This window comes from Coccinella septempunctata, chromosome X, assembly GCF_907165205.1.
Source record: "Coccinella septempunctata chromosome X, icCocSept1.1, whole genome shotgun sequence".
In the NCBI taxonomy this organism is placed as follows: Eukaryota; Metazoa; Arthropoda; class Insecta; order Coleoptera; family Coccinellidae; genus Coccinella; species Coccinella septempunctata.
The window spans coordinates 8128381-8148614 of record NC_058198.1 but is presented as its reverse complement, the minus strand read 5'-3'; the positions used below and the strand labels follow the sequence as shown (position 1 = coordinate 8148614).

At 37.5% G+C, this 20234-nt stretch overlaps 1 protein-coding gene across 5 annotated transcripts in view; it reads left to right on the top strand.

Moving 5' to 3' along the window:
- The first annotated feature begins 4489 nt into the window (after positions 1-4489).
- The window catches only part of LOC123321925 (nucleolysin TIA-1), a 248441-nt gene continuing 232696 nt past the window's right edge, over positions 4490-20234 (top strand). For all 5 annotated transcript variants that reach the window (XM_044909725.1, XM_044909729.1, XM_044909727.1 and 2 more), the window contains exon 1: positions 4490-5082. In XM_044909725.1, coding sequence (XP_044765660.1) covers positions 4996-5082 — 87 coding nt within the window. In that variant the 5' untranslated portion in view covers positions 4490-4995. The remainder of the gene's footprint in view (positions 5083-20234) is intronic.

Here is a 20234-nt window from a genome sequence, read left to right as displayed (position 1 = left end):
TAAATGGGCAGGTTATTACTGGGGCTATAGTTTGATGATTTGAGAAATAATCAACATCATTGTTGAATTAACCACATCCAAGACTGGAAATATTTAACTGAGAATGTGTTAGTGAAAAAAAGTAGACATGCACTTCATTTCAACAAATAATCAACAGATTTTTTCTCATAACTATGGCAAATTTGATTTTTTATGTTGTTGTTACTTTCAAAAATGTGAGTGGTTGAATTCATATCAAACTCTTTGATGAAATGGCAGAATTCCAATTATTTTCTGAGGAGAATCAAGCATCCGTAGTTGAAGGGATTTTGCGTGAGGATAATCGATAAATAACTCACTGTGAAGTTGTGAATTGAAAATTTCAATCAGATATTCACTTTTAATGAATTGAAAATGATGAACTTTGTAGGAAACTTCATACTTCAAAGGCTAGCCCGACTATTTTTCAAGTAGGTTGTTTTTTGGGACTTTATTTTGATGATTTCCAAAATAATCAAAAACATTGTTGAATTAACGACATCCAGGACCGGAAATATTTAACTGAGAATGTGTCAGTGAAAAAAGTAGACATGCACTTCAATTTAACAAATAATCAACAGATTTTTTGCCATCGCTATGACAAATTTGATGTTTGCTGTTGTTGCTTTCAAAAGTGTGAATTATTATTCTGATAGTGTTACACAAACTATTAAAATGCTAATTCTGATAAGGGTAGCACAGAGAATAGGGCTTTCGGTATTTCCTTTCCCTGATTGAATATCTGTGAATCGAAAAAGAGATGAAAATTTTCGTTTTTCTGAGCTCTCCGTTGATGAAAAAATGACAGATTCTCATGAAACAGTTGTCATCAGTGATAAAAGAAATATAGAATTGTAAATAATTCAACTGTTGAAGCTGAAAGCACTGTTGCTGAAACTTTCAGCTTTTGCAGTGAAATTCGATAGATTTTTAAGGAATTTAACGATCTGAAAATGAATTTTGAGCAAATTTTCGGTGTTTTTTTCTCGTGCCTCAAATATCAACTACTTCCTATCCCCGACCCATCGTAGAAACAGTCCTGTTCATTACCGAAGGACTAACCTTTGGGATAAAGGACACTCCTGCAAAAGCCAATCTGATATCACCTCAGAGTAATTAGGGAATGTTCTCGTGATATGCATTAGTTCCATAATTTCGGAACGATAAATTTCGCATTGTTCTATCCGACACCCTTACAAATTACTGTTCAACCCTTCAAGAAACCATCAACTTATTTGACATTGATTCATGTATCACAATGTTCAGTTTTGTTTGTGCCCCCATGTTGGTTTATTATTCATGCATTTATGTCTGTCTATTCTGTTCTGAAGGCATCATTTTCAGCCTAATGAGGTCGAAAATCTCTCTCCCATTTTCGGAAGGTGCGGAACGTGTAATATTTATGGGGTATTATTCGGAAATACCATAAAGAATATCTCGACAATTCTACTTGTGTTTACCTATGATCTGTCCATGTTATGTTTGATTTGGCCGTTGCAAGCGCCCTTCTTAATCCAGGCTGGTATACTCATTCTGTTTGTTTTTCCTCGACCTCAGCTGCCAGTGCTCTCGCAAGTGTTGTAGCATGGGGCATATTCTATACATTGCCATTGGGATTGCGAATGGAAAGAGATTAATCTGCTTGAATTGGATACTCTATTATGCGAAAGGATGAACGATGAGCCGGCCTAATGTTTGTTTTTTATTTGGACCCAAGCGAAAAATTAAATTTTCAGGAGAAAAGGAAAATTATGCCCGTTATTTATGTTGCTTTGTAACATTTCGAATTAATAATAAACAGCACGGAACTGCCTGAATACCACACATATTTTTATTCTTTTTGTACCAAAGAGGATAATAACATTAACTGTACCTAATGGAAAGCTGACCTCAATCCAATTTCATCGTTCAATAGCTACTGATGTGGCTTTTTCTATAATGCCGAACGTCTCATATCTTAACAGTCGAGTATTCGTGATTACATTATAATATATGAGTTAAAGGTTGTTAATGTTAATGAGATGAAAGTATTGAATTTATGTAGACAATACTTGATGAAAATCAAACACTGAATGACATGATTTTCATTGATATGAGTAATTTAACCATTACATGTGTTTCGCTGTCACAAATTCAGGTGAGCTGGATTATTTTATTTATTTATTTCATATTTTGAGCTTTTCAAATTTGAATTCAGTACAGAATAGATCATTTCGTCAAACATGATGTGTGACACAATCAAATTTTTACTAATTTTACTATGGTTTCGACAATGATCGTTAATTGCCATACATCAGACATCAGAATATCACTGTTTGTTCCGTTTATTACCATCAAAATAAAAAAAGTTTTATTCACTGCCAGAAAAAATCGATATGATCTCTTTGATTGATTGACCTAAATATAGCATTCAGGGCACATATATGGAACAGTTATATAGCAGCTATGCTCCTATGTCCGCCTCAAATAAGGAACACATCTCCTTTCTAAAGAGAGCATAAATACTTCAAATATGGATCATACAGAAATTCGTTCCAAATGAGATCTATATGTAATAAATATATTAATGTGAAATGAATAAATTGTCTTTGAGAAGTAAACCAAATTATGGAAATTAATATAAAATATTGCTATAACATTGGACTAGAAATTTTTGTGTTTTCAATTGGCGTGTTTTTAATAATCATTGTTAAAAAGCTAATTCCACAACATCTCACATCAGTTCGGTGAAGTGTGCAAAAGAATGAAATGGACTCTTGTTCAAAAACTACCTACTTTTTCATAACTTTCAGATTACAAAATTGATGACAAAAGATTAGTGCACAAAGTAATAGCACTGGAAAGAATATATTACAATAACATCATGATGGGTTTATAACTGTTCTCCGAAAAAAATTTTGAAAATCCGAAAGATATGATTTATTCATTTTCTATTGCTACAAATTACATGCAGCATGTGAAGAAATGACCTATCTCATCTGCACAAAGCAGCTCATAATATATTCAAATATAATGTAATAATAATAATATGCTGGATATATCATAGAATAAGAGCCTATTATGACTTATAGGACTACTATGAGAACAAAATTTCATTGAAAAATCCCTGTTACACACAAATAACTCATTAAACCTTCAATATCTGTAATTCACTTTCCTTAATCCACCATTCAACTGGAGAATGTTTATATAACTAAAAAAACTAAATCATAATAAATACAAATCCACAATTGACAACAACGGTGTCAATAGCATTTCTCACAATACTCCATATTTGCTGACGTCCCTCGACGGTAGTTAAAACGTTAATGGTGTCATACTCTCTCCATGCTCTTAAACTGATACATGTCAAATATATAACATAGTTACAGATATGTTACGTGGATATCATGGAGCGAAAACATGACATTTACAAAATGTGGATATAATTCTCACACAGCACAAGCACATCCCAAATAAAGTATCAAACACGTAATGGTTACATAAAAATAATACATAACAAAGTTCCCTATTACATCTCTCAAGAAAACATAACATATATGTTACTGGTCAACTGGGTTGTGTTGGGGAATCATCTGCCATAGATATATCAGTGGTTATTCATTAGAAAATAAGAAAAAAGTTAAAAACTTTTGACACTTTTTTCACAGTTTGTTAATAAATAATCGGTTCTGTCGACTTACAGAGCCGGTGTTTCGTTTTCAATGGCCCACTCTGTATAAACGAGCCATGAGGTCTATTTCTAATTATCTAAAGAGGGTAATGATAGTTTCCACAACATTCAAAGCAATCAATTTTAAACCAGGTACAAATTGGAGATTCCGTTGGCAAATATAGAAAAGAAGACTGGCATAATGAGAAATATTTTCTTCCAAGGCATCGAAAACTATCATCTTCATTTAAATTCTATCGATGCGTTTTGAAATGTATAAATGCATGTAGGAGAATAGTAGATTTGGGTGGCTGGCAATTATTGTTCGGGCAAATATCAACATATGATATGGAGATATGCCTTTTCCTTATTTCATTCAATTGAGGAATTCAAGGTACAGGTAACCAATTTGAGGGGATTTTCATTCCAGGAAAGACGAACATGATCAAAAGAAACTGCAATGCTCTGGAAAAGTGTGAGCTCTTTTCCAGAAAACATTATTTTCCTTTCGCAACTCGGATTTCACGGAAAACGATGAGGAATAGAATGGCTCAGCATTAGCCGACTCTTGACTCGAAAAATCATGCTCATTCATGGGCACAAAAGTGGTCTAGGCTGAGATGCATCTGATACACAGAGGAGATTGAAAAACGTCCCTTTTTCCATCGTATTCTGTAGTGTGTATAATATTTCATTGATTGCGCTGGCGTTGGCTTAAGAGAGAACCTTCGACACGCCCGCCTAGAGAGCGCGCTGGTTGCCGCCTTCCTTCTCTTCGTTATTCAACTGTTCTGCAGCTTATTTTATCCGGTGGCTGTGTCCTGAGCGCGACTCGCACTGATCAGCACTCGAACGCACACTATGCTGTATTTTGACGCGCGTCCAAGCCACGTGACTTCACCGTTCAAATACCAGTCGCGGGCGTAAGCCGCGTGTGTTTTGTTTTTGTTGACTGTCAACAGTGGTCGCTTCCGTTGGGCATGCTGAGCGCCCAGCTGACTTGTTCGACTTGCTGAGCTAGAAAGATTGCTGCGTTGGCTTCAACACCGGTTGTCGTGGGCTACAGCCTTGTCGGCGTGTACCCCTGCGCGGTACTCAAACCAGAGACTGAAACGACTGCACCAGGACCCATACGCACAAGGGTGGCTACTCAGAGGCCTCAGCCTTACCAAGTCCCGAGCCAGATTAACCAAGCCGGCTCAAACACGGCAGCAGCTACAGCTAGAGTGGGGGCGCCAAAAGTTTTGGTAGCCTCTTGCCAGTGCAACAACATCAATCCCCCACCTCCGGTTGTCCCAGAACAAGTGGCGCAAAACTCTACACCAATGTTGTTCGTGCCATTCTCCATCTCCAGTTTTGTGCCACCAATCAATGGTGCCACTCTTCATGCCAACAACTGCAGCCCATCTAAGGTAACTAACCATTGACTTGAACAAAAAGCATATGCTTTAAATGACACAATCATTTTCACTCGTTGTTGAACAGAGGTTAAGGGGTGGTGCTAAATCAGCACGTGGTTGTGACAGGTCTTCTCATTGAAGCTTCAGGAAATGACGCCATTGGTTTCTATAGTAACTTTGATGACAAGATTCACCTCTCTATTACGCATAGATTGACATATCATATGAAAATTATGAATTTTAAAAAAACGTGTGGTATTTCGAAGACTTCATTTGCTAAACTGACTTCATGGACTGAATAAACCCTTGAACAAGGCACATATGAAACGTTTCTTTGATCCTTGTTCTTGAAAAGAAGTAACTGTGTAGATGAGATCTCGAAGTATCCTCTCTTTTAGCCAAGGTTTCATCATACAGGGTCATCAGAAATGCCTGCAGTGGGTAGGCACGTTAACTTGCATAACAATCTGAACATTAGGTCCCTCTCTTGAAAAACACTTTTTTCATTGGCCATCCTTCCACATTCAGCTCCATTTGAAGTATGTTACAATAAACAAGAGATGTTACGAAATCAGTTGCTTCTTTTCCAAGGGGACTTCTTTGGACAGCAACTCTGTAGATTACGTGACTATTTAAGAAGAAGTTTCTTTCGGAGATTATCTGATTTTCTTCTATTAATATGGCAAGAATTTAAAAAAATAAGACGAGAAAAGTGTTCTATTCATAGGTGGAACCTGCTGTTAGATTCTTGTACAGTCGAACACTCATCTCCTAAAGATTCATTGCACTAGGCTCAATTAAAGATGCAACAAATGCGCAAATACATGAGCGACGTGTCGGGTTTGAGGTGAAGGTCTAAAAAAACAAACTTTGTGCTGTTAAACGGTTCCCCTGTTCCTGAATGATTCGGTTATTTGCAGGTAGATTAATCGCACTGACAAAATGCATCGGGTGAAGAAAATCGATTCTAGGAACGTAATCATAGGCCAAACTGCGATACTGCATGATGCGGAAAAATTACTTGGTCCGCTTCATGCCAAATCCATTGACTTTTCTTTTTGTTTCATTAGCGGTATTTCTGCTTGGAACATTTCCTGGTTCATGATGGGGATGGACTTCGAATTCGATTCTGTGTAAAGGGGCTGCTACGTCAAAAGAAAGCTGCGTTTTCGGATGAGGGAAACTGCTTATACGGTGATGAAGTTTTGAAGGAATTTCATAACAGTGCGGGTAGTTGACGATAAGAAGAGTCTTGAACTTTTATTCTCGTTTATTGAGGAACTACGTAAATTTCATGGGAAACTAACTGAGAAATTCGTTCGATATACAAGGTTGATCGGAAACGATAGAACACCATTCTTGTCTGATGAAATTATGTCCAGTTATTAAGGGTGATACAACCATATATTTATTCAGGGCTGTGTTCTACGTATCTTCAAACCTCAATCTTTTCATTTACTCAAATTTAGGAAACTGCTGGAGCAATTCTTCGTTTTTTTTTTCCATAAGTAATTTGGCACATAATTACTGCGTGTCCATTATTATCACCTGGCTGAAGAATAATTGTAGGAGCAATGTTTGTACCATAGCAGTAAATTAATACTACCACTAATTACTACGGAATTATGTATCAACATATATATTCGTGCCGCTTCAGGGTACAATTGTGTAGGTCTATTTCAATAGGTCACTTGACATACCCTTAAATTGAAACATGAAACATTGCGCTCTGGACAATAGCCTCCATGATTGTCGGTAGTATCGAATGATATTGTGACATTTTCATTTGGGGTAATAGTGTTCGTTGTTTTTCCAGTCGTTCCTCGATTGATTAGGTCAACTGGATACAGCAACTTAACACTTAAATCAATGTAGAAATATAGATTCCAAGCGGGAGATCGTAGTGGTATTTTTTGTGATGAAAATGATTTATAACGCAACATTTCAGTAACTTCTGAGTGAGAAAAGCTTTTTTGGGGTTAAAAAAGGTCATAAATTGGTTTGGCCTTCAATTTGAACATTTTATCATATACATACGCCTTCTGGAATCACTCAAGGAGGAGTGTATCGATTTTGAGACAAATTTGTAAATTGTTTTGCTCTGAATGATGAGGAATTCTGGAAACCTACCCTACCAAGATGTTGGATTTGATAAAAGATGAAAACATTTGATCAACTTCGATCTTAGTGGAATATTGCTCAATTTGCTCCACTTCTCCAATATCCCTTATTATTCAGTGTAGAAAATAACGTGATTCTGTTGCTTCTTGAATTCGTAATGAAAAGCCACACAAAAAATACTGAGTTTCTGAATTGATGCAAACATTTTTAACATTCGTTGGTTTCCATTTCCCTATTGGAAATATTCAGTTTCCAACTTCCATATTGATTGGATAAGCAGTAAGGATAAGAGGTCTGCTGTGAGATTATGATAATAAGGATAGATGTTTTTTTTTTGTCTATGGAATCCAATAAAAGCCTATGATTGGGAAAACTTTAGAAGATATAAGGGCAAAAACCCTTGTATGCTCTGACAGTTTAGGAGTAGTTGCATACCTTGAGCGAAGATCTGGGAATGGGATAGTTTTCAAGCCACATTTACTGGTCTGGAGCTGGCAGTCTAGACAGCTAAAAGACTGAAAGAAGAAACGTATCTGGGACTCTCTAATGCAACTTATTCTTAGGTCTATGACGGAGTGAAGGTTATCTAATAGCCCACTCACTCGAGATCTACTCAGATTGAGTAATGAATAGATCACTGGTCTAAAAAGACACTGTAATCTGGGAGATTGGGAGATGGGCACTGCTGAAAGATTCATTAAAATTAATTGAGACATAAAACCTCTTCCTATAGGTGCCAGGACATTATAAACTGGTCTAGACAGAATGTCTTACAGGCCGCAGTTTGTTTTGCGCAAACCAAAACTGGCAGTAGGTCTGATAATCTACAACCTGCAAAGGACTATGACATGAAAAAGTTGGCACGTATTAAAAAGTGTATCTCCCACGACTAGTTAGTATATTCTGTATTAAATGTACTTGAATCAAACGTTGACGTTGACGAGTAAAGGGGGATAAGGCACATTGTGGACTTTTCGAGCAGATTAAAAGTTTACCCCCGGCGAATATTCGGAATTAAAAGGTCGAATTGGCGGCATCCGTGGCTCAGCTCAAAAGAGCCCCCCCGTTTTAATAAGAACGCGCAATTTGGAACGCCCCAGGGACGTTAAATCCGACGTAGGGTAATGCATTTCTGGTGTAAAAATTCGATATACGTACTGTATTGCTGTTTTAAGTTAGTTCGTACAAGCGCCCCAATACAGAGAGGCTTTAAAAAGTGATGTGACACTGCCTGATATAATCCATCCTGCCCGCAAGGTTCATAGGATTTTCCGCGCCAGAGCATCTTCGGGGGTTCTGGAGGCATCATAATGTATTTTATCCGGACCAAAAAGATATAAGGTTATCAAACTTCCATATGAGTATGTAAACAGTATTTTTACCCGTTTCCTGCAGGGCGTAGGGGTGTTCACTTCTAATGTGGAACGGTGTTAAATGGAATTTCCATCAGGATAATGAAATGGATTCTGTCTTCAGAGATGTGCTTGTGGGGGGGAAATAAGCATTTTCAAATCTTACACAAGATTAGAAATATCGTGATGCTGGATAGTTCGAATTTCAGTTTGTCACGAATTCGTATTGAATATCTAAACCCTATATTTGTTATGGGTTTTACAGGGTGGACCATTTGAAACACTCCCCCTTATCACACAATTCATAAAAATTTCGGATGAAAATGGGGTTTATTGAGTGATACATAATTGAATATGAAAATTAGAAAGATTGCATGCATAGGAGTATTATGGATGCTTTCCAAGCATCTTTCAGGCAGACATATTCGCAATTGAAAGATGTGGGGACAAGAACCTAGAAAGAAACTATCAGAAATGCGATATAATGATACCTTTTGACAGTCAAGATGCGATTGAAGCACTGAGCTTCCATGTCATCGATTCTTAAATGGCAAGGGAGTGCCAAAGGAAACTCAACGAAATAGCAAGGATACCAAGGTCTCTTCAGTCTGGATTCTTGGCCACTCGGGAATCAAAGGTAATGAAGAAGCCAACACACGTATCACGAAGAGAGCACAAACTCCTTACATTTGACCGGAGACCCTCTTGTATATAGGGAAATGTACGCACAAGAAAATGTTTCAGGAGAAGGGAAAAACTGAAAAAGGAACACTCTGGATCTCAGCAAGGATATGCTGAACCTCCTCACTGATTCCTTACTGAGCATTGTCGCCTCAACCTACTGAGGGTCTAGCAAAAACTGACGAGTGCAGATTCTGTGGGGTAGAAGTATGAAACCCCAGATCACCTGGTGACGAAAATTTAGGGGTCGCCAAATTCTTGAAAGTTTCAAGATCATGTCCAGATTTCAAGACACGCAAAACGTATTCATTTGTGAAAAAGATATTACATTTTCTAACATGAACTACCTATTTCTATTTATTGCACACATTATTTGCTAGAAAAATGTAAATTAAAAACAATTAATTATACTGTTGAAACTCCAATTGGAATCTAGATTTACAATGTTTATATTCAGGCCTTTTATTTTTTTAAATGGTATAATTTTGGCTCATTTTTTATTTTTGCCGTTGGTACTTGTGTCCACCTGAATTTCGAAAAAATAACAGAATTTCTTTCTGTCGGTATTGTCACTAGTACCTACCACTATCTTGCATTGGTGAATGATGCTGCTTTTTTTTTACTGCCGCTTTCACTGCTACGGTTTTAGATTCAGATTTATTATTATCACTCGCATTAGTCGAAGTAGCTTTAGCATTTCATATTTTTACTAAAACTTATGTTTCTCTATATTGCTTATTAGTGAATATCTGAGTCAGAATCGGAGCCAAATGGATCAGCAGATGTTCTGTTCACTGAAGAGTCAATGTCACTTATGGTAAAATAAGACTACCACTTTGTGATCATCAGGAGTAGCTATATAAAGAAGTTGCAATTCTGTTGGAAGGGTGATGACGTAGGAAGGTGGCAAAGTCAAGTTCAATTGACACATTTGTGTCCGTTAGCAGTGGCGTATCGATACGGTGTCACTGCTTGATCAAGAAATTTCAAGATCTTGAAATTTCTTGAGTGAAGACAAGATTCAATATGTCAAGAAAACGTCAAGACAAGATTTTTGTAAATTTCTTCTTGACATTTTATCCAGACAAGACAAGAAGTTTGTCATCAAGACAAGAATTCTTGTCTTGTCGAGCCCTAGACGAAATACCCTGCCATTGCAAGCCAACACAAAGCATGCTTTGGAAGGAATATTTGTAGAGTGAGGAAGTCACTTCCTTGAAAACGACATAGGGGTGAAAACAACTCTGATGGGGGACACAATAGATCTTGAGCTCGCAGTGCAAAGCAAATCTACAATCTAGTATGATTTCAATTGATAAAAACCGATTTCGAAACTTTTGACTTGATGATGGAGGATGTCGTGCTTCAGCCAGGGGTGTTCATGAATATCCTTGACATGACTGTCAATTCTTCTGTCTTTTGGGAGAATATGTAGCCAAATTTGGATATCTCATCAGAGCTAGGAAATTTTTTTCATCATATCAGGTTTTTCCACTTCACAATTCCAGATTGAAGCAAGATTTGAGTACTGCTTACATGTTTGGAGATCAGCACCGAAACGTCATTGAATTACTGTATGTAATTTGGACTTTGGGCAATACGAAATTATGCACAGAGGTGATTTACTGAAGAATCTTGAAATTTGAATGGACCAACTTATCATAATATCATTTCTGATCATATGACGTTAGTCTACTGATGAAAATAATCGAAAATCTTTGAATAATTGAAATTTTTCGTGGTGTAGAGCACGTCCTTCCATTATCTACTCAACTTGCCATTTTCCAATGCAAGATTCGTAGAACCCTTTGCAGTAAAGGTAGCTGGCATTATCCAACTGCAAAAACGTGCACTAACCTACTCAAAAAATGAATGAGTATACCCAATAGGGTCAAGTCTCATACGTCATAACTCTCCATACCATAGCCTACACATGCTTCTATTGGCAAATTCAACTTTATGAAGCTATATCCTGGCTCGTTTACTTTTTGCTTGCGGTTGAATCAGGGTCACTTCCCCGCAATTGTAATGTCGTGTTTACAAGTCGAAACGTAAACAAACATCATAATATCCCATACTCATTTTCTGGCTTCTCTTTCATATCAGATCGATCTCCGTTGAATTGTGTAAGATTGCCAGAGAACAGAGAGAAAATAGAACGTATCAGAGGGGAAACAAAACATTTCAGAAAAAAAACCGCAACAAGAAAACACAACCTTCCCGACGTCCGAAGAACAACAAGGAATATTTTTCACAATTTTTTTTTTCGATCGGAAGATGGATGAAGAGAACGTAATGATGCTGATGGCCAGAAACTGAGAAAATTTCGCCGTTGCACGAAATCAATTAGAAAACGAGGTGGAAATGGACATTCGGGGCATTTCCCTAATGTGGGTTTTCCTTCCTCTGCCCAGATCTGGACGATTACTGGCGTGGCAATATTGCGATGAAAGAAAAACACCGGCCCGGGAACAAGAAAACATTACGGTCAAGTTGAAGGGAAAGATGATTAGATTGAAGCTACCAAAACGCCTCGGGGACAGCTAGTTTCCGGCAATAAAAACAAAATGCCGAAATTAGCCCATTATTCTAGGATTAAAATGTTGTGTAAGACGAGACCTGTTTTCAACAGTGGGAATTCATCCTGGTACATCCTACGGACGAAATAAAACCGAATAAAAAGTACTATTTGAAGGTCCTTCATCGAATCCAGATGAGTTTATTGGAAAAAATAAACTGAATGTCAAGAGTTGAGCATGTTGATGTTTTCTGAAGATGCATATTTTCAACTCAATATTTTTTTCCAAATAAACGAACTTATTACCATTATCGTGATGTCTTTTGGTCCATCGTGAAGAAAATTTCGGTCAGTTTGAGTAATTTCTTGTTCATTTGTGTCAGAAATTAATATTTAAAAAGCTTTCTCCACAGTCTTTTGACTGACCCCCATCTTTTTCGGGATTTTTCGAAGGTCAACTTTCCACACGCGTATCTTCCAGAAAAATCATCGTAGGTCCAAATGTCATACATATTGTAAAAGAGAAACTCTTCTATTGACAAATCTCGAAATTTCATCGAGTTCGGTGGAACTGTTCGGTCTCGTCGATTTTTTAACTCAACCCATCTTTTCGGGAACTTTTCGGAGATCAACTTTAGACACTCCTATTTCTCAGAAAAATCATCGTAGATTCAAATGTGATACATATTCAGAGAGCGCAGCTCTTCTATTGACGAATCTCGAAATTTCATCAACCCCTATGCAACCGTTCGGTCTTGACGAATTTTTAACTGACCCCATATTTTCGGGAGTTTTCGATTGACATTAAAATTTTTCCAATTAAAGTTCAAATCATTGTTACCTTATAGTAGATAGTTGTCAAGTTTGTTTTTACCACTTCTGGTTGCTGTGACTCTCATGTCACTATACTCATCATTTCTTACTTCGATCTCTGCGAATTCCGTGCAGATTAAAGTCAAAAAGCCAAGATCGATACATTGGACGTCGAAGAAACACGTAAATGGTACGATCAACCAAAGCGAAAAGGCCCAGAAATCATAAAATACTTCGGGAACTGAAATGTTCAATAATCCCCTAGGAAGCTCAATGATTTTCCGCCAATACATGACAAACTTCAGGAAATACAGTTTGCGGAAGTGAAACGTGACATCTGACGCCCGTGAAGAAAACCAGTCGGTTAAATGGTGCATTTACCGTATTTTCGGTAGATTCAAGACGTGAAAGCTATGTTGACCGCACAAAACATCAATTTTATGACCCAGAATCTCATCACGATTTTGGGATGTGACTCCGGCTAAAGGGGTTGAAGCTTTCCAATGATATTAGGCCGAAAGTAAACGAAATACCGAAATATTACGGTCCAATTTTGAAAATTAAATTATGAGAGTTTAAACTTCTCTCGCTGATTGAATTACTTCGGAGAAAATTGTGAAATGTCCAGCTTTCTATACAGTCTGTACGAACTACGAGTGGTGTTTCCCAATTCAGATTTTCATTCCTGAACGTTACAATTTCAGTACATAGAGGGTGTCCAATATATTGTCGTCAAAAACAAGGTGCGGATCAAGAGATTAAGATGATGTAGGGGAAATAATGATTACCCTCCTGAAAATTATAGTATACAGGGTGATTCTTTGACTAGTACTTGAGATAAAAAAAAACACTTTTTTGCCTAATAAAAAGATATAGCCATTTAAGTTTTCATAATGAGCTGTGCCATCCCTGGAAAAAACAAATTACCATCAGAATAACTAGCTTAATCTGTGACACTACACATCTGTGTATCCTTCAAACAGAGTTGTATTCAGCCAAAGCACCCAATTTTTCAAATTTCACAGATACTTTTTGATTTTTGAACATCAAATTGCTCGAAAACGGCGCATTATACGAGAAAATATGAAGACTACTTCTTTTTAACAAAAGGTTCAAATATTCATTAGATAGCGTCCAACTTTGTTTCAAGAGTTAGGTTCTTTGAAATTTTGGTATTTTTATGGTACGTAATGATCATAATGAAAAAACTAGAAGACATGGGTGATATCTTGTGTTCGAAAAAGATTGATCTAATAAATGAAAAACTATATTTCGAAATTCATTTCATTCGACGAAACCGTTTGTGAGATAAAACTAAAAATATAATTTTTTTATGATTTTTCAACAGCCTGTATCTTTCAAACCGAGTCGATTCGGAAGAAATGGTATAGGAAAAAAGTGTTTCTTTTGACCTCAAGAATCTACTGTTTGAATATTTGTTCGACTCGATGACCATTTCGCAATAGTACCTTTTTGCTATTTACACAAAATTGTTACATCGCTTGATTTCAATGGATAGTTCATCTTGAAACATAACTTTATCGCTTTACCGAAGCTTGTTTTCGAAAATTGGTTTGAAAATTGGATGTTGGATATTTGAAGACGAGGGAAAGTTCAAAATGAGGTTACAAAATATTTTTATCAGTTTAGGAATTTCACTGGACTATCTTATTAGTATTATCATATATCTATGCAGTCTGGCAATTCAATGAAATCTCGAGACAACTTCAATCCCTTATTTCATAACTTTGAGATGGATTAAACTTTAAATCAAATCAAGTATGTGTTTTACAATTGAGTCGAGAGCAATTTATACTATAGTTTTTGATTGTCTATGAATATTATTATAATTCGATGAACTGCTTGAGTTCATAACTGGGGATATTAACCATCAACATCAGCTTATTAAGAGTAAATTGGCATTGGCATGGGATTGCATGTATTTCCAAATTATAAAATTAAAAAATGTGAATTACACTGACAATGGAATGAGAAGACCGAAGAGCTGGCTAATGTTCGGATAAAGTTACTCATTGAGTGAATCCTACACATTAAGACATCTCGTATAATCTTTTGGTGGATCTTCTTGATTCCGTGTTGTAGATCAGACAAATTCGGAATTGTCCCTCAGCTAATTGGATGTTCTGAGCCGTTTTAATAAGATTATTTGCAAATCTTCAATATGAATTCGGAGAAGTTCATTTATAAATCAAGTTCCACAACTGTGATCAGCAAGAAACAAAAACCGCATTGAATAATGTCCCTTTATCTTCTCGCCGCCTCGTCGTGAAATTTTCATTGTAGAGGATCCCCTTATTTATCAAAAGTTACAGGAAACTTGTCTTCCATTTCCGAAACTGATTAAGCCAGATTTCTAATCTCTGACATTTGCATTTTCTGTCAAAACCGGTGGAAATGCGAGGAAACCTTATTATGGCCTTAGTATGAATAAGCCATAGTTCCAAATTAGTTATTAGATTAGAAATGGTCGGTTTGGTCACAATACTTGGACTTATGGACTAGCTCGGGGGTCTTTGTCTGCGGGAACAAAAACGCCGTGTTTGTCCCTTTGAGCTCGGCCTTAACAGAACTTTGGGGATGCGCTTCAGACCAGCAAAAACTCGGAGACAAGAAACAATGTTTGTACTTCGAGATATATGAGTGGAGGTCTTGCCGCATGTTCTTTCAGAATCGGCAGAGCGGACCAGCGAGATGTAATTGCACTGAATAAACAAGATTATGAGACGCAAACTGAGCACCAATCCGATTTTGAGATCCGATTATGATCAACATCCCCGAAGCACTCATTTTTCTCCCTTTCGACATACAGCTTCGACTTTGAGGCCAATGTGGGGGTATTGTCTGGATTTGTAAGAATATCTCGTGCTACTTTCATCTACTTCAGCTTCATTTACTCTTGAAATTAATATATAGGGTGAGTTAAAAGAAACGTCGGTACAAAATTCTTGGAATGGCCAACCCAATGGTTTCTCCATCCCCTTCTTTTAAACAAGATATGTTGAAATGACCTGTATAGGGTGTTTTCAAGGCTTTCTTTGACAGAAGGTAGAACTCATCAAAATAAGTCGTTTAACCAAGATGGCTGAGATACAACCCCTAGAAGTTCGACAAAATTTCATTGAATTTCAAGTACGGTACTGTGGAAGGTGAGTCCGGCGTCGTAAAAACGAAACAAAACATGAACATATGGCTGGACAATGAATGTTTCAGTACCAAGTTCATGGGATTAGATGCATCAGGTCACTTTTGAGGGAATCATAATTGTTGTATCGTGCAATTTAGGGTAAAAAAAAAAATTTAGAAAATCGAGGCAGTTTCTTGAAAGTGCTTGTGTTAGTTATGTTGAAAAAGTGCTATGATGTTTCCCCATTTCATCCCATTTTTACGACGATTGTGGAATGTTCGAACAAGAAGATTGTGATGCTCATTGTAAAAAAATTCGTGAATAATTTGGACGAATTTTATTGGTAAGATTTTGAAGTATTATTCTATTTTTTACACTTGTGTCCTAAGTCTCTTCTGTCAGTTGGCATTGAAATGAGCCATTTCACAAAATCGTGTAAGTTACTAAAAAATAATGAGAACAATTCGGCAATCCTAAGTTTCCATTTTCATCACCACGTAAATATCGAACGAGCCAATATCCTAAACGAAACCACATGGTCGAAACAGGAGATAAGTTTTTTCCACTGCTTTGCGATAATTCAGCTAACAAACGTTCTAGGGTCGTATTAGGATCTATTTCAGTAATCATTTTCTTCAATTTTTTTTCAACTCTGTCATTTTGAAAATTTTGTACTGGCGGTTTTTGGTGAAACTCTTCATTTTGACCAGATTTGTCTCTGTTGAAAAAAACCTCACCTTCAAATATACAACGTCGTTTTTATCATGAATTTCTTTTTCGTCAGATAATTCGTGATGAATTTTGTAGTATGAGTGTTGAATTATTTGTTGAATTATTCAAATAAAATGAACTTTATTTTCATTTTAGTACTATAGTTGATAAATCAATTATCCTGAATTCAGAACTTGACAGCAGGATAAAGAAATACACTGCTCAACAATTTTGATTGTGATAAATTTCTGGCTGTTATCTGGAACATTTGTTATACGTCTTTCAGGGAAAACTGGGATATTTTAACTTGTTTCTAGCATATTCTGTTCTACTTCCTCATGGTTTTGCCCTCGAAAATTGATTAATTGTAGTAGACTGCAGATGGTGGTATAAAAAACATGTTAGTAACATGAATGGATGGAAGTTCAGTGATCCCTATCAATTGTTGAGCAGTGTATTTCCGGTATTTCGAAATATCAAAAGCAACAATTCAATTCTGGTCTAGTAATTCCTTGAAAAAAAGCTTCATTCCATCCGGATGTATCTAGAAGATTTTCCCTCTGCTTGTTCGCAGTTATTGAAACTGTGGTGTGTGTGGGTCGTGGAAATCTAGGTTTTCCCGAACGATTATTCCGGTCTGAAGCGTCTCGAAAAGTGGCTCATTCACAGGAATATCTTGGAAGTGCTGCTTTTAATGTTCGGAGTGATGAGACTTGGCCAACGTCGAGCAAGTAAATAGGCAGAAATTTATAAACCACGATACAGGTCTCGATCGGCGAGTTTATCATATATGGAAGCTCGGCGAAGGCAATTAACTGAAGGGGGATGAAGGGTTAATTGAAGCAGTAAGATATCGTACCATGTGAGAATGTCAAATTTGATGGATTTGCTTTGTTCACTTCTGTAACATATTGTTATAGTCGGATGGCCTTTCCCAAAAATATGTTCCACTCTTGACATTGTATTACGAAATCGAGATAGTTTTGACGAATTGTGTGTTACCCCCTTAGATGGGGAGGGATTCATCGAGTTGGAAAGAAATTTCGGTAACGAATTCTTCATTTATTCCAGATGATGAGAATTCGTGTGGAACAATTGATCTCAATCGCCAGTTGGTTCATACATTGCTCAGCAATTGATCATTGAGCTTGTTGTTCTATGGAGGATCGTTGTCTAGACATCACAGCCCAGACATGGTCGATGAATTTCATGTCTGGAGAGCGAGCTGACCAGTGACCAGTCCATCCTTTCAATAGACTGAGCTCTCAGGTGACTACTAGTCTCGTTTCGTTGGTCTAGTGGGCATCATTATTTCGGATGAACTTTTTCCAAGTCCAACTCACAACCCTTTTCGAAATCAAAACCATTCAATTGCTGGGAGATGGGTATGATTTGGTCAAGTTGCACCTGAATAGGTTTAGCAACAGATACCACATGGTTTTTTAACACAATCTGCAGCCTACTACAATGAATCGATTGCAGAAGGCAAGAGATTGATGAAGTAAAAAAAAATAAGATAGAAACAACTTAAAATATTCCACTTTTTCCAAAAAGAACTCTTGTATTACAGATCTTCCATTTCACAAGAGACACTGACTGTTTACGTATGCGCTCAGGAGTGTCTTAAAATGAACCTCAAAGGGGTGCATATCTATATCATCACGGACAGCCAGGCCACGCTGAGGTCTCTGGAATCACACTGCCAGAGATCTCTGCTGACATGGGAGTGCCTTAATGCCATTAAGCAACTGGCTAGAGACAACAAAGTGACTCTACTATGGGTACCAGGGTATTGTGGTGTTGAAGGAAATGAGAAAGCCGATGAACTTGCAAAAAGGACAGCAAGGTTAACACCTGCTGGACCTGAGCCTTTCTGTGGGCTTGGAAAATACCAATATGAGGCAGTGGTCCAACAATGGGGGCTGAACAACAGAATAACCCTCTGGAGAAACACTTCTGGACTCGGTCGAAGAAATTCGTGATGATTTCACCGACCTACACCAGAAAACTGCTAAAGCTGTCACGAGCTAAGCTTCGGTTGATGGTGGGACTGCTGACAGGGCACTGTCGGTACAAATATCATTTGTATGGGAAAGTCAGCAGATGAGATTTGTGGGCTCTGTGGATCAGAAGCAGAAACAGCTGAACACATAGTATGCAAGTGTCCAGAGCTGTCTAGCTTAAGAACCATTCATATGGGGGAACATACAAGTGTGTCCAGAATGTTGCAGCGATTCAGGGAGACAGGTATGAATGTCCGAAGACCAGGACAGGGTAGACCACAGGTTACAACTGCCATTCAAAAACGTTACTTGAGAGTTTCTTCGTTGAGACAATGGTTTGGAACCGCTCGCCTCCTTCAAATTCAGCTTGAGCAAACTCATGAGGTGCAAATTAGCACTCAGACAATAAGAAATCGCCTCAGAGAATATGATTTAAGGCCTCGTGTCGCGGCAAGAGGCCCAGCTCTTACCCCAGCCCATCGAAGGGCGCGTTTGGATTTTGCGAGAGAGCATATCCATTGGGAAGAGGCCGATTGGGAAAGAGTTCTCTTCACAGATGAGTCTAGATTCTGACTCTACCATTGTGATCGACGTTCCCTTGTATACAGACGTCCACATGAAAGATATGCTCAGTGCAATTTCCTGAATATTACTGGTTTCGGGGGAGGATCGATTATGGTATGGGGTGGAATATATTTGACTGCTCGCACAGACCTTGTGGTTGGAGCTATGAATACTGATAAGTTTATAAGGAACATTCTTGAAGAGCATGTAGTGCCATTTGCCCCATACATTGGTGAAAATTTCATTTTATGGACGATACTGCCAGACCCCATCGTGCTCGCATCGTTCAGGAGTACCTTGAAGAGGTTGAAGTCTCTCGAATGGAATGGCCAGCAGGAAGTCCAGATCTCAATCCGATTGAGCAGGTTGGGACAACCTCAATAGAAGGCTGAGAAATTCAGAAAATAATCCAGCCACTCTTAATGACTTAGGGATCCAACTCGGAGAAATTTGGGAAGGATTAGATCAGAACATTTTAAAATCACTCATTTTGAGTATGAACCGTCGTTGCCGAGCTGTAATTAACGCAAGGGGTGGAAATACCAAGTATTAAATCACTTATCAGCATTTCAGTATTTTGAAAATTGTTCATTTCTCTTCTTTCACATAAGATTCGGTGAAATCCTGAATTTTTCTTCCATTTAATGTGTCTTGTTTCGTTCAAAACCTTCCCGAGAGAACATAAAAAATAAGTTAAGTCAAGTCAATGTAGAGTTACCTTTCATTGAAATTGAGATTTTCAGAATGTGCGTTAATTTTTTTGCTCAGTGTAGTTCAAAAATGACGAATAAACATTATTGAAAAAAATCTTTTCACCAGTTGGAGGCATCCCTCAAATAACAAAAAAAGATTTTACTTTCAAATTTATTTCCAAAATTTGTGTCATAAATAAATGCTGCAATTATTTTAGAGTTATATCAATGATCTCCGTTTCTTTAGGTACTTCCTGATGGTGATGATACGTCGAGTTGAGAAAATTCAAAATGCTCAAAGTCGTTTTATGTTCCAAGGGATTCCCCTCCGTGGGTCGTCTCCGAGAATGGCGTATTTATTTTGAGGGGTAGAGAGTTTTTACCTACGCTTTCGTCCGCTTTGTCTCATATCGTTATCAAACAGAATGTTAGGAAAGAAGTTGGTTAACAGTTTGTTTGCCGAAGAAAATTGATACCGTCACCAAGTCGATCTTTCGCAACTTGCGAGAGCGGAGGGGTAATCCTTGGGGCCGGACTGGCTCTAATTTGCATTATTCAAATGCC